The sequence below is a fragment of the Miscanthus floridulus genome, chromosome 5, assembly GCF_019320115.1.
Source record: "Miscanthus floridulus cultivar M001 chromosome 5, ASM1932011v1, whole genome shotgun sequence".
Taxonomy (NCBI): Eukaryota; Viridiplantae; Streptophyta; class Magnoliopsida; order Poales; family Poaceae; genus Miscanthus; species Miscanthus floridulus.
Genome location: NC_089584.1, coordinates 71775391 through 71791269, shown reverse-complemented (window position 1 = coordinate 71791269; position 15879 = coordinate 71775391). Strand labels below are relative to the sequence as shown.

The following is a 15879-nucleotide window of genomic DNA, read 5'->3' as shown; positions in this document are numbered from 1 at the left end:
GGGATAATATTACATTATCATTATTTATTTCACACAAACTAGTGCCTTGTTCAGAGGCCATTTATCATTCCTCATCGTCATTGACTTCGAACACAGACATGCAGCAAGGACCAAAACAAGCCTACGCATGCGACTCACCTGCAACAAGGGTTAACAAACCCTGAGTACAAAAGTACTCAACAAGACTGACCCGACGTAACAGGGGGTGAACGACTTTAAAGATGCAGGGGTTGGGGCAAGGTAAGGATGTAGCAAGATTCAAAAGTTCTTTGCCAAAAGCTTACTACTCTTCATCCTATTTTCAAGTTTTACCTCTAAGTCATTTTAGTTCATTATCTCAAACTAAATGTACATTTCCCACATTCCAATCCTTCTCATTCCATTCCTTTTCTCAAATTTTAGTAATTCACCAGTCCTGCATTGCTTCTGTAATGAATCGAGTCTCCATATCCGTGGAGCACCGGCAATTCGAATTGATTCAAGTCCCAGCTGGGGATTCCTTATCACACGACATATGTAGAACTTAATATTGCATATATCAACCTCGCTATCGGATCCTCCTATACTAAGCCGTCTCCACGCCACCCAAGAGCACAGCACACCTCAAATCTGGCCACATTCTAGCCACGAGGGTACACGCTACTCCCGCCATCTCTCCACTTCTAGTGCGTGGGCATTTGTCTTAGTATCGGATTAGCCGAAGTAGGCTTACTAGAGTATGTGACCAGTACTACAAAGTGTCTCGTTCAGAAGATCCACAATGAGTGGTCTTTAGATGACATAGTCGGCAACATTAGCCAACATTCAAGATAAGTCACCCGACTAGTCTCTAGTTCATTCTATCTTCTTTCTTTCTTTGGCTAGTATGCCATCTTTGATTGTATCAAAACTTTTACTTTGAAAGCCTACCATAAAGCATACTAAGCATTCTATGCCTTTGTAAATGAAATCATCTTCAAGGATGGTAAACAATTAACAAGGTAGGCAATGCATCAAGTAGGTGACATTTGAAATAATCAACTTAATGCAATAGGTAACATAGGTGATAAACTTTTCAAAGTAAACAAGGTAATGGTTTAATGCATAAACCGAGGCTTCCCTTCGTTGACGATCTCGGGTTCCAGATCAGTACCACAAATATCAAATCCCGTGACAACCGGGGATTCTTCCACAACTTGCTCAACTAGAATCGTTTCACTCTCGGATTCTACACGAAATAATAACATATGCTTCAATATGATGATAATGTAAACATGATGCTTTCATGATGCATGAAATATAATAACACCTTGAATACAACTTTCCTTCATGGTATAGTTGCAAGCCAACAAAACCAATTGACTCTAACATCTAGGGTTTCGACAAGTTATCTTACTAATGACCTTTGTCATCACATGAAATGTCATTAAGATTTACTAATTACAAGTTAGGTATGAGCTCAAATAACTAATTAAGGTGCCAAGGATCATCATATGTTACTGACCCAAGGTCAACAATCAATTCCAAAGTCAAACAAAACCCTAAATGATTAAGCACTAACTAAGTAAATAATTAATTAAATAATTAAGCCTAAATTAGGTATAAAATCAACTTTGTCCAATTAAGCTCAAAATTTTATGCAAGCTTCCTTATGACAAATTAGTGTACCAAAACAAATTTCATAATTTTTTTGGAGTTATACAGCGGCCTACAAAAATCATGGAAATCACATTTATCAATTAATTAACTGAATTTTTGAACATTAAAAATTTATTCAAATTTCAAGTTTCATATTTTTAAACCATACTAGAACATGTACAGAAGCTACACACAAATTTTCAGAATTTTTGGAGCTATAATTATTTTCTTATAAATTTCCAAAGTTACTGCACTATTCAAAATTCAGAAATAATAAAATCTCACTATTCTCTCTCTCTCTCTCACTGACAGCCGGCCCCCGCATGTTAGCGACACAAACACAGAACACGGCGGCGCTGCCATCACCGGTCGGCCAAAACGTGTCGGTGGTGATGCTCCGGTGAGGCAGACCGCACCAGCATGATCTATACCACCCCGCGAATCTATCCCAGCTCTCAGAAAGGCAGCAGGCGCACCAGAGGGAGCTCCACGCTGGCCATGGCAGCGCGGGCACGAAGGAGCGGCAGGGTGAGGTGATGCTGCTGGCAAATGCAATTGGCATGAGATGCTACGGCGAGGACGAATTTTGTGAGCGTGGCAAGGTCATCGGCGACGAGCAGATGGGAGGAAAGGAAAACGACGGCGGCGGTGCTCCTATTTATAGAGAAGGACGCGTCTAGCTTCGACAGCTCCTGAATGAGGTCGCCACGGAGACAGCAGCGTGTCACCACGCGAGAAAGTGGTGAAAAACGATCGGCGGCGACAGCTGCGTGGTGCCGGCGGCAAGCAGGGAGGTGGCGCTCGGCTTTGTTTTGATTTTTGAATTATTTACAGAATTGCCACTGCGTTTATTTTGCAAATTACTCACAATTTTTCTAAAGAAGTTGAAAATCTCCAAAAATGAAAGTTGCTCAACTTTTCAAACTCTACAACTTTGCTTAAATGAACATCTTCAAATTCTGCCTCCATTTTGAAATTTGAATTTGGGGTGCATTTGAGCATTTGAATCATTTCAAAATTACTCCAAATTTTATATGTAGACTTCAAAAACTTTGAATACCAAAGTTGATCCTTATAAAATAAACTTCAACTTTGCTTTTTGCCACACCCCCAAATTCCAAATGGATTTTGAATTAGACAAAAGGGGCAAAAAGGACTTTTATGATTTGAATTTGAATTCAAATTTGATTTGTTTACCTTTTCACTTAACTTTGATTTTTGACCAGTAACATGGCCCATTAGGGTTATTTGAGTCAATTAACACATGGTCGCACATGACCACATAAAATTTGACCCTTGTGGTTATGATCTTTATTTAGAGTTTTGGATCACATCACATAAAATAACAACTTATAAAATAAAGCTTATTTAGTAAATGCATTTAAAATTTTCTACTTTATGAATGCTTTGCAATGCATATGATGACATGTCAAGTTTTAGTGCTAGGTCAAAACACCAGAGGTGTTACAACCTTTCCCCCTTAAAGAAATCTTGTCCCAAGATTTAAAACCTAAGGCTAAGTAATGGAAAAGAAAATGTGTCAAGCTAACACATCATAACTTTATTCAAAAGGCAAGTGAGGAGGTTTTCCATTCTGTTGACAAACGAGACAAGTTACAATAGATATCAAACGGCCTCTCGATATCAGGTTGTGCTAAAACTGGTGCAATTGTCAGCAATTTCTTTAATGTTTGAAAGGCCTTCTCACATTCTGTTGACCATATAAACTTAGTTTGATTTTTCAGTAGTTTAGTAATTAGCTTTGCAATTCTAGAAAAGTCAGGGATGAACCGACGATAATACCCTGCCAACCCCAGAAAACTACGAACTTGATGAACAGTGTTAGGTGCTTTTCAGTTAAGGACTTCTTCTACCTTACTCAGATCAACAGCTATACCTTCAGCAGATAACACATGACCCAGAAATTGTACTTCCTCTAACCAGAATGCACATTTACTAAATTTGGCATATAATTCGTGGTCTCTTAATCTTTGTAGAACAATGCAGAGATGTTCCGCATGTTCCTCTTTGCTCTTAGAATTGATAAGAATGTCATCAATGAACACCACTACAAACTTATCCAACTCGGGCATGAAAACTGAGTTCATCAGGTACATGAAATGATCCGAAGCATTGGTTAGTCCAAAAGACATGACTAAATACTCATATAGACCATATCAGGTAGTAAACGCTATCTTCGGCACATCTTCTCGTCTGATCTTAATCTGGTGATAGCCTGATCTCAAGTCTATCTTTGAGATCACCTTAGCTCCCGCAAGTTGGTCAAAAAGCAAATCAATTCGAGGTAAGGGGTATTTGTTCTTTATGGTGACTTCATTTAACGGCCGATAGTCAATACATAACCTTAAGGTTTGGTCCTTTTTCTTCATGAAGATAGCAGGGCATCCCCAAGGTGATAAACTAGGTTGAATGAAACCCTTATCTAACAACTCTTGTAGTTGGATTTTTAATTCTACTAGTTCTTTGGGTGGCATCCTATATGCTCTTCTGGACACAGGTGCCGTTCCTGGTTTCAGATCAATTTTAAACTCTACATCTTGGTCTGGTGGCAGACCATGCTGATCATCGGGAAAGACATCCGTAAATTCACATACCACCGGAATTTTCTCGGCTTCTTCAACAGTAGTTGCACAGACTGTTTCAACCGTACTCTTAGGAAAGGGAAGTTGGATGAGAAGTTGGGTTTTGCTGTCAGGTACATTTACCCTTATGGTTCTACGCATGACATCTATGACAGCCCCATGTTGAGTTAACCAGTTCATACCAAGGATCACATCTATATCTTAATTCTTTAATATCAGCATATTGGTAGGGAACTCATAACCTCCCAAATCAATAGGTACATGCTGAACTAGCTCCCTTGTATAGATTTGTCCCCTGGGCGACTGTACATGATATGGTTCTTTTGTTTCCCCAATAGTTATCCCATGCTTCATAACAAATGTATGATTAATGAATGTATGGGATGCACCAGAATCAAATAAGGTAATTGTAGGATGCTTAGCAATGGGAAACATACCCATCATTACAGGTTCTCCTTTTGGAATAGATTCCACCTGAGTATAGAAGACCCTTCTAGTTTTCTTCTCAGCCTGACCTTTCTGACTGTTCTGAGCATTGCCCTTGTACTGATTCTGAGCTTGAGTGACAGGGGCTTTAGGTGCATTAGGATCACTCTTCCTGGGATATGGACATTCTCGAGAAAAGTGTCCAGGTTTACCACAATTATAACATGGATAATTGTGATTCTAGAGAGTAGTAGTGCGGTTTGCATTATTTGTATTATTTTGCTGCTGCGGTGCTTGATGAGGATAGGGCATATTAGTTACAGGGCGAATAAAGATTTGTTGCCTGCTTTGGCTTTGTTGGGGGGCAGAATGGCATACGGCCATGATTCTGAGGATGGTAGACTATCTTTTGACGCTTTCCACTCGACGATCCGGAAGCAGATATTCTCTTTTTCTTCGCCTCCTTGTGTCGGTGGTAATTCTCCTCGGAAGCAATAGCAATGTTGACTGTCTCATGATAAGTTGCGTTACCACAAGTTGCCATCATGGTCTGAAGTTTAGTGTTCAAGCCTCTAAGGAAATGATTCTTCTTCTTCCTATTAGTATTCACATATTCTATAGCATACTGTGACAGGTGATTGAAGCACCCAACATAGTGCATCACCGGGTGCTCCCCTTGCTCAAGAGTTAAGAACTCTTCTAACTTCATGGTCATCACACCATCTGGAATATAGTGTGCCCTGAAGGCATCCTTAAACTCCATCTAGGTGATTTGGTGACCAGCAGGCTGTACTGCTACCAAATTTGCCCACCAGGCACCAGCAGCTCCTCAGAGTTGCTGTGCCGCAAACCTTGGTTTTTGAACCTCGGTACAGTGAATCAGCTCAAACTTTTTCTCTATTGTCATAAGCCAATCGTCAGCTTCTAAAGGCTCTTCTGCCTTAGAGAACATAGGCGAATGGGTGTCTGTAAAATCAACATAGGTTGACTCGTCATTTCCATTATTACGACGGCCACGATTAGGGTGTGGTGCCTGTTGGTTCTGAGCCAATTCCCTTAACAACCTAGCATTCTCTACCGTTGCATTGACAAGTGCGGCTATGACATCTACCATAGTTAGAGGCATTGGTGGAGGATTTGGGATATCATCCTGGTCATGCGAAGTACTTGCACCAGCTCGGGTGATAGAACGAGGCATCTGTTAGAGAGACACGTGTATTTACATTATTATTTATTAAAAGCAGTTTAAAGGTTTCATGCTACAAAGGGTTACTTATTTATATTACATGTCTTGTATCCCATAAGACAACTCTGGTTTACTAGAAAAGCAATAAAGGAACTATTACTGCTCCAAGCTCTCAGTCATCGGCGTCCATGCCTATACTAGATGAAACCTCATCTTCATCTGAGAAGTACACTAACTTCTCAGGATCCTCCTCCTCTTCTTCATTCTCGACTTCTCCTGGATCTACAATCATTTCTTCATCTATAACTTCACCATCCCCATGAGGAGGATGAAGTTAAGCATGCAACATGTGAACATTCTCATGAAGAATGACATTGTCTATCTCCAGGTCTTCTACATAGAATTCCAACTCATGGATGCGTTCGTTGGCCACGTCCTCTTGTGTCCAGGCTTCATTCCGCAGCTCGGTGTTCTTAGTGATGTCCCTTTACATTTCTGCTAGCTTCTCTTGATCTTTGGCATGAGCTCGATGAAGAGTGTTGAGCTCCATGGTAAGGTTCTCGATGTTGGTGGGATTACTTGAAGACCCTTCATCTCCTAAGGTCCTAGAACTTCCTTCACCAAGCTCATGGTTTCGTGGTGCCAACTGGTGACGAGGGACTCCGTGAGGTCCAGTGGACTTGCGTGCAGTTATCTTGGTCTTTGCCATAGCCTGTAGAAGTGAGGGTAGGACTATAAGGATAGCTTGAGGATAATGGAGGTTAGCAAGAATGGGATTGACATTACTTACCCAACCATTTTTAAGGGGAATTATTATGCAAAGTGTTCAAGCATGATGCATGAATCGATCTTACGAATCTAGGTACAAAAGATTTATATAATCATAAGTACTAGATTTTTAATACATAGGACAAACCTAATCATATTATCCGCTACGAACTTTCAAATAAGATGGGATTGAGACTAGATCAAAGGTAAGAAGAAAGAAATTTGAACTTTAAAATATCGAGTTTATTTTCTTTGATCCAAATCAGTTTGAAGGTTTTCCAAAGTAACCTACAATGATCTTAGATAGGACCTGCTCTGATACCAGCTGTGGCAGAACCTCCTAAGAAATTAGGCCCACATGCATCTATCGTTGTCTCAACAGACCTCTGATAGAGTATACGAGTTCCCAACAACTTAACAGGTCTGTCAGATGTCCTTGGGAAACCCAAATCATCCACGAATCTTTTTTGAATAGGATCTCAATCACAGATATTGTAGATTACAACAGTTTATTCAAATATATACATCAGAGTAAAATATAGCGGAAGTCTTAAGATAACATAGTTTACAAACCAGCTGTTTCAAACTTACAAAACCATAAGTGTCATACAACCATAGTAGCAGGATAATATTACATTATCATTATTTATTTCACACAAACTAGTGCCTTGTCCAAAGGCCATTCATCATTCCTCATCGTCATTGACTTCGAACATAGACATGCAACAAGGACCAAAACAAGCCTGCGCATGCGACTCAGCTGCAACAAGGGTTAACAAACCCTGAGTACAAAAGTACTCAACAAGACTGACCTGACATAACAGGGGGTGAACGACTTTAAAGATGCAGGGGTTGGGGCAAGGTAAGGATGTAGCAAGATTCAAAAGTTCTTTGCCAAAAGCTTACTACTCTTCATCCTATTTTCAAGTTTTACGTCTAAGTCATTTTAGTTCATTATCTCAAACTAAATGTACATTTCTCACATTCCAATCCTTCTCATTCTATTCCTTTTCTCAAATTTTAGTAATTCACCAGTCCTGCATTGCTTCTGTAATGAATCGAGTCTCCATATCCGTGGAGCACCGGCAATTCGAATTGATTCAAGTCCCAACTAGGGATTCCTTATCACACAACATATGTAGAACTTAATCTTGCATATATCAACCTCGCTACCAGATCCTCCTATACTAAGCCATCTCCACGCCACCCAAGAGCATAACACACCTCAAATCTGGCCATATTCTAGCCATGAGGGTACATGCTACTCCTGCCATCTCTCGACTTCTAGTGCGTGGGCATTCGTCTTAGTATTGGATTAGCCGAAGTAGGCTTACTGGAGTATGTGACCAGTACTACAAAGTGTCTTGTTCAGAAGATCCACAATGAGTGGCCTTTAGACAATATAGTCGGCAACATTAGCCAACATTCAAGATAAGTCGCCCGACTAGTCTCTAGTTCATTCTATCTTCTTTCTTTCTTTGGCTAGTATGCCATCTTTGATTGTATCAAAACTTTTACTTTGAAAGCCTACCATAAAGCATACTAAGCATTCTACGCCTTTGTAAATGAAATCATCTTCAAGGATGGTAAACAATTAACAAGGTAGGCAATGCATCAAGTAGGTGACATTTGAAATAATCAACTTAATGCAATAGGTAACATAGGTGATAAACTTTTCAAAGTAAACAAGGTAATGGTTTAATGCATAAACTAGGGCTTGCCTTCGTTGATGATCTTGGGTTCCAGATTAGTACCACAAATATCAAATCCCGTGACAATCGGGGATTCTTCCACAACTTGCTCAACTAGAATCGTTTCACTCTCGGATTCTACACGAAATAATAACATATGCTTCAACATGATGATAATATAAACATGATGCTTTCATGATGCATGAAATATAATAACACCTTGAATACAACTTTCCTTCACGGTATAGTTGCAAGCCAACAAAACCAATTGACTCTAACATCTAGGGTTTCGACAAGTTATCTTACTAATGACCTTTGTCATCACATGAAATGTCATTAAGATTTACTAATTACAAGTTAGGTATGAGCTCAAATAACTAATTAAGGTGCCAAGGATCATCATATGTTACTGACCCAAGGTCAACAATCAATTCCAAAGTCAAATAAAACCCTAAATGATTAAGCACTAACTAAGTAAATAATTAATTAAATAATTAAGCCTAAATTAGGTATAAAATCAACTTTGTCCAATTAAGCTCAAAATTTTATGCAAGCTTCCTTATGACAAATTAGTGTACCAAAACAAATTTCATAATTTTTTTGGAGTTATACAGCGGCCTACAAAAATCATGGAAATCACATTTATCAATTAATTAACTGAATTTTTGAACATTAAAAATTTATTCAAATTTTAAGTTTCATATTTTTAAACCATACTAGAACATGTACAGAAGCTACACACAAATTTTCAGAATTTTTGGAGCTATAATTATTTTCTTATAAATTTCCAAAGTTACTGCACAATTCAAAATTCAGAAATAACAAAATCTAACTATTCTCTCTCTCTCTCTCACTGACAGCCGGCCCCCGCATGTCAGCGACACAAACACAGAACACGGCGGCGCTGCCATCACCGATCGGCCAAAATGTGTCGGCGGTGATGCTCCGGCGAGGCAGATCGCACCAGCATGATCTATTCCACCCCGTGAATCTATCCTAGCTCTCAGAAAGGCAGCAGGTGCACCGGAGGGAGCTCCACGCTGGCCATGGCGGTGCGGGCACGACAGCGCACAACGTAACTACGGCTACAATGCAGTAGAGGCTAAAGCGAAGCGAGCATCACGCTCAGGAGCTCACCACGAGATGCTACTGCGAGGACAAATTTTGCGAGCGCGGCAAGGTCACCGGTGACGAGCTGACGGGAGGAAAGGAAAACGGCGGCAGCGATGCTCCTATTTATAGAGGAGAAGGACGCGTCTGGCTTCGACAGCTCCCGAACGAGGTCGCCACGGAGACGGTAGCATGTCACCACGTGAGAAAGTGGTGAAAAACGATCGGTGGTGGCAGCTGCGTGGCGCCGGCGGCAAGCAGGGAGGTGGCGCTCGGCTTTGTTTTGATTTTTGAATTATTTACAGAATTGCCACTGCGTTTATTTTGCAAATTACTCATAATTTTTCTAAAGAAGTTGAAAATCTCCAAAAATAAAAGTTGCTCAACTTTTCAAACTCTACAACTTTGCTTAAATGAACATCTTCAAATTCTGCCTCTATTTTGAAATTTGAATTTGGGGTGCATTTGAGCATTTGAATCATTTCAAAATTACTCCAAATTTTATATGTAGACTTCAAAAACTTTGAATACCAAAGTTGATCCTTATAAAATAAACTTCAACTTTGCTTTTTGCTACACCCCCAAATTCCAAATGGATTTTGAATTAGACAAAAGGGGTAAAAAGAACTTTTATGATTTGAATTTGAATTCAAATTTGATTTATTTACCTTTTCACTTAACTTTGATTTTTGACCAGTAACATGGCCCATTAGGGTTATTTGAGTCAATTAACACATGGTCTCACATGACCACATGAAATTTGACCATTGTGGTCATGATCTTTATTTAGAGTTTTGGATCACATCACATAAAATAACAACTTATGAAATAAAGCTTATTTAGTAAATGCATTTAAAATTTTCTACTTTATGAATGCTTTGCAATACATATGATGACATGTCAAGTTTTAATGCTAGGTCAAAACACCAGAGGTGTTACACATGACCAGGAGGCGACGGTGCGACCACAAGGCTAAAAAAGATATTTCCTCAAACTTTTTTTTTCTGAAATCTAAAAAATAAATAAAATAATAAGTCATGTGTTATGGCAAACACTTTCGTAATGGTACGGAAAAAGTCCACATTATCTCCCTCAACTTTTGCGAAAGTCTGTTTTTCCTCCCTGAACTCTAAAACCGGATAAACCACATCCCTAAACTTTTAAAACTGTTCGTTTTACCTCCCATGGGTTATAAGCGATTTTCAAAGGGGTTGTCTTTTTATTTTTTATTTATTTCGGCTGAATCACAGAAAAATCGTAGAAAATCATAGAAAAGTCATAAAATGAAAAATCTAATTTTATTACATATGGGTAGATCTACATAATGAACATATAATATGGGATGCTTTAGTATAATTTTTTTTGTTGTAGCTTTAGATCTATACTTTTATATAATTAATTTATAGTTGCAGTTTCTATGGTCCAATTGTGGTAAAATTTTTATGGTTAACCATTGTATGTTTGAACTATAGTAAAAAATTCATACTCATTGGATCATGTATAACTTAGTTATAGGTGTATGCTTGTTAAAAAGTATTTATAAATCTGAATTTTTATTTTATAATTTTTCTATGAGTTACTATAATTTTTCAAAGATTCAACCGAAATAAATAAAAAAGAAAAAGACAAAACCACCTTTGAAATCAGCTTATAACCGGTCTGAGAGGTAAAACAAACGGTTTTAAGAGTTCTGAGAGATGGTTTATCCGGTTTTAGAGTTCAGGATAGAAAAATAAACTTTTGTAAAAGTTGAGGGAGTTAACGTGGACTTTTTCCTAATGGTACTATGCAAATTATTTGTGGCTAAAATGGACCTTCATTTGGCGGCAGCTAAAAATCGATGGGCCAGAAGACGGTCTACCGAGCGGCCCAAATAGCCTCCTCCGAACCGTGTAGCCCAGACACTCTTCTCTCCCACTTGACTGTCTCGCACTCTGTGCCTCCCGGAGCCCCGAAGGCGGCGGTGGACCGGAGGCGGCGGTGGACCGGAGACGGCGGCGCGGCGCGACTCTCCCCAAGCGGCATTGGCGGCGGCGGCTGCAACGCGGAGGCCGCTGGAGGCGGTGGCGGCTGCGAGGCGCCGCCGACGGCGGCTATGAGCGGTGGCGGAGGCGGCTACGACGGGTCGGCGGCTGTGAGATACTGAAATCCCCACTCCAGTTCTCTTCTTCCCCAATCAGCACCACCAACTCCAAGTGGCAATCACCATGGGAGAGCAATCTGGCAAGTTTCTTCTCTGTTCACATTGCATTCTCATCTTTTGCTTGTATGTTTTGGACATCTTTAGTAAAGATTAAGATCTATGCTTGTTGAACTAGTTAATTAGTTTTATTGTGGCTTATTTTTAGACTTCGCATATGATCTACGCTTTCAAGTAGTAAAGGTGATGAATCGATTAGTAATGGTTATTAGGTTATGCCAAGGTTCTGTGTTTTTTTCCTATTTTTTTGCAAAAATAGCTAAATAGCTTAGCTGCAGCTCTACGGCTATAGCTGCACTTAAGGATGAAAACGGAACGGAAATATCCCGAACCGAACCGCATCGTTTTCTATATTTAATCCGACCGAATCCGCATTTTCTTGTTCGACTTTACCGTTTTCGCTTTCGCATTTGAGATGTTTCGTATTTCGAATGTAAAAGTAGAAAACGGTTTACACATTTTTTCGACCGTTTTCTACTTTTCTACTTTTAATTTGAAATATTCCGAATTCAAAATTCGGTTTAAACCGAATTTGGCCAACTGCACAGGTCATACAGCCCAATTACAGGCTGCTCACCACGCAGCTGTGTTCTTTCTACCGGTGGCTAGCTGCCCTCTCTTATAGATGGCGCCTAGCCTCATCTCTCTTATTATGTATTTGGTCGTGCACTTGTTTAATGCTATGCACTTGAACTAGATCATGCACTTGTTAGTTGTGAACTTGCTATGTATTTGGTCGTGCACTTGTTTAATGCTATGCACTGTGGGTCAGTATTTCGTATTGAATTTTCGCATACCGACCGTGTTCGACATAATTCCGCTCGAATTGGTTCGTTTTCGAAATTCTAGATATTCCGTAAGTTCGTGTTCGTTTTCATGTCCGGCTTGTCCGCTTTCGCTTTCGCTTTCGTATTTCAAATGTAAAAGTAGAAAACGGTTGAGGAGTTTTTCGACCGAGTTCGACCGTTTTCATCCTTAGCTGCACTTAGCTGTTGTGGAGGACAACAGCTAAGAAGCTTAGCTGGAGATTTAAAACCTTGGTATATACATTATCTATATCATAATGCATACCCACTAATTTTGAATTTTGGCGAAAGAAGTATTGATGTACACCAAAACTGTGTGTCCCGCCCTTGTGCTGCTGACTTTTGCTGGTTTATTTGATGTTCTGAAGGTTCTAGAAATGGACCACAACATAAGTCCGTATCCTGACGCTGTTACATTTCAGGGGCCCAGAATGCTTGGGATATGCTCTCTGACGAGCAGTCACAGAAACACACTACTACTGGTTCTGGTGACCTCAATGACATACTTGGTGGCGGGATTCACTGCAAAGAAGTTACTGAGATCGGTTAGTTTACTTTCTAACACTGTTCCTAACAAAGGATCAAATAGGAGCTATTGGGCAATTTTTTAATCAATTAGCTAGGTATATGTAACCTGTGCTTCTTTTGTTTGCTTCATGTCTACTAGTGATGATCTGTCAAACTTTTGTGCTATTCTGAAGAATCGTAGAGCTTAGTGTCTCTTGTTCTATCATGCTTCGCTCCTCGCGCTCAGAGATCAGAAAATGCCCTCAATTTCCCTCTATCAAGTAATTTACATAATTTTGATTCTCTCAGTTGATGTATCTGAAGCGACTGACCTAATGCACAGCACTAATTTTATTCAGGTGGTGTCCCAGGGGTTGGTAAAACACAACTGGGGTATGTTGTAGTTACTAATGAATACAAGTGCAGCAGATCTTCCTACTAAATACGATCTTTTCTTCAGGATTCAACTAGCAATCAATGTACAAATCCCAGTGGAATATGGTGGCCTTGGTGGGAAAGCAGTTTATATCGGTAAATAGCTTCACACAGGAAACATATCATCTAGTGCTTTACTGAGAAAGCCTAATAGCAGTTGTCTTCATCATAACAGATACAGAGGGCAGTTTCATGGTTGAACGTGTCTACCAGATTGCTGAAGGGTGTATCAGGGACATACTGGAGCACTTTCCACACAGCCATGAGAAGTCCTCTTCTGGCCAAAAACAATTACAGCCTGAGCATTTCCTGGCGGACATCTATTACTTCCGAATATGCAGTTACACCGAACAAATTGCAGTCATAAACTACCTGGAAAAGTTCCTCGGAGAGCATAAAGATGTGGGTTTCTTCAACAGTTGACTTCTCAAGTCTAACTTTAACACAACCTTTTCTTTGCAACCAGGACATTATAATGTACGCTAGTTTTTTCTCTCCCAGTTTTCCAGTGTACTCCTACTGACCTTGTGTTCAAAAGTAAAGATTTGGCTATCTACTTTGCAGGTGCGTATAGTTGTTATTGATAGTGTTACTTTCCACTTTCGACAAGATTTTGAAGATCTGGCACTGAGGACTAGAGTGCTAAGTGGATTATCATTGAAGTTAATGAAGATTGCAAAGACATATAACTTGGCAGTAAGTTACCCATCATGTGTATGAAGGTTATTAATTCTGACTGTATGTTACCTATTTCATGAGGCTAACATATTTATCTTGTTCTGCTGAGCAGGTTGTCTTGTTGAACCAAGTCACTACTAAATTTACAGAAGGGTCATTTCAATTGACTCTTGCTCTAGGTCAGTTTTGTGTCATAGAAGTATAATCCTCCATTCCTTCATCTTCAAATCAGTACTGGATGCTTGTGGTCTTTATTGTTCACAGAGCAGCAGGAAATTAGCAATAAAAATTTCCTAATTATGTGCGTATGTTATCAAGGTTGCCTTTCTGTTCTATTTCTGGGCACACATTTCCAGTGACTAAGTCAAAACGGCTGAAATGCATATGGGCAAGCTTTTACTAATTGCAGCCAAAACTTTGGTGCCGTGATAATGTAGGTGGATGAAATTATCTAGGCAAATCATACACTAAAAACTGAAAATCTTGTTGTGTTTTTTGTATAATTGTATCATATGTAATGTACATAACTTTCAATCTATACCGCAATCTTGTGGCTCCACTACAATTAGTGCCACAAGCTGTGCCAAACCTTTTGCACCAGCCATACACCAGAGACTCCCTTAAAAAAAATTCTTCTAAGAACAACTTGGACACTTGGTGCAGCACCATTAAAAACACACTCATTTCTATGTCGCTAAATCATCCATGCTCCCAAGGAGATCAACAAGCTTACTCCACTTTTCCAATGTCCTAGAATTAAAGTATTATTCCGAAGCCACCAATCACAGAATACCTCATCCTCAACTCGTTGTAGTGGAGCCACGTTATGACAATAGCTACATTTTTTTTCTCCAGTGGGGTTGGATGAATGTTTGCCAAAAAAACAAAAAAGAAAAAAAAAGGGTCTTCAAGTAGATGGGTGACTGTAGCTTATCTGTTCTATTCAGTGACATATTTCTTCTGAATATTTCATGGGCACTGGACACTTGAACCGATTATTCCATGATAAGATAATGACCTTGTTATGCAGGTGACAGCTGGTCCCACTCATGCACGAACCGGGTGATTCTGTACTGGAATGGGAATGAAAGATACGCATGCCTTGATAAATCTCCTTCACTTCCAGTAGCCTCAGCACCGTATGCAGTGACAGGCAAAGGGATTAGAGATGCTGTGAGTTCAAACCACACGCGAGCCCGAGTAACGTAGCATTCTTGGTGTCAAGCACTTGCATCTCCACTGTGCTCTTGCAGCTTTCTTCACCACGGATCTTTTGGGCACGGTAGGTGAGACTGGAGAATCATACCATTTTGCTGATTCTCAATTGCTTTGTGCTGTTAGCTACATACCAACCTTAGAGAAGTAGATGCAGAACAAGCTACTATAGTGTTTTTGTATCTGAACATGTGGCACATCATACATTCAATAAGCCTGTAACAACCAGCATAAATGTGCTTCTCTGATCACCGATCAGCAAATCAACACTGTTATTAGGGAAAAACAGCTGCAGGGTGGGCAATTGCCAATTGGCATGGATAACAGTTAACAAAAACATGTGTGGAAGAATATTCTGAAGTATAGAATATGATGGAGTGTTGCTCAGTTTCCTATTTTTCATTGCTTTACGATTTGTGGGCATATCAAGATTCTCACACTGGATTGAGAATGGTAAATAGTATGAGCTTTGATTATGCTGGGGTGAGAATAAATTCCAAAGCCAATTATAAGGGGCCTGTTCGGCAGGACTGAAAAATAAGTTAAAATACTGTTTTGGCTGATTGTTGTTTGAGAAAAATACGGTTCTATCAGTGAACAGTAAACATGTGAGTGCGCTGGCCAGCTGGCCAGCCAG

At 39.7% G+C, this 15879-nt stretch overlaps 1 protein-coding gene across 1 annotated transcript; it reads left to right on the top strand.

Moving 5' to 3' along the window:
• Positions 1-11320: 11320 nt before the first annotated feature.
• Positions 11321-15601, top strand: LOC136452327 (DNA repair protein RAD51 homolog 3-like). The gene is made up of 8 exons (XM_066452949.1): positions 11321-11624; positions 12830-12952; positions 13274-13307; positions 13375-13445; positions 13525-13751; positions 13914-14045; positions 14140-14206; positions 15058-15601. Exons 1-8 carry the CDS (start codon positions 11609-11611, stop codon positions 15234-15236), a joined length of 849 nt encoding a protein of 282 aa, XP_066309046.1. The 5' UTR covers positions 11321-11608; the 3' UTR covers positions 15237-15601.
• Positions 15602-15879: the final 278 nt, after the last annotated feature.

Excerpts from the sequence above, each read along its gene's own strand:
- LOC136452327 (XM_066452949.1), top strand. Across the intron at positions 13,308-13,374 it reads GTTGGTAAAACACAACTGGG|GATTCAACTAGCAATCAATG; the intron begins GTATGTTGTAGT and ends TCTTTTCTTCAG. Across the intron at positions 13,752-13,913 it reads TCCTCGGAGAGCATAAAGAT|GTGCGTATAGTTGTTATTGA; the intron begins GTGGGTTTCTTC and ends TCTACTTTGCAG.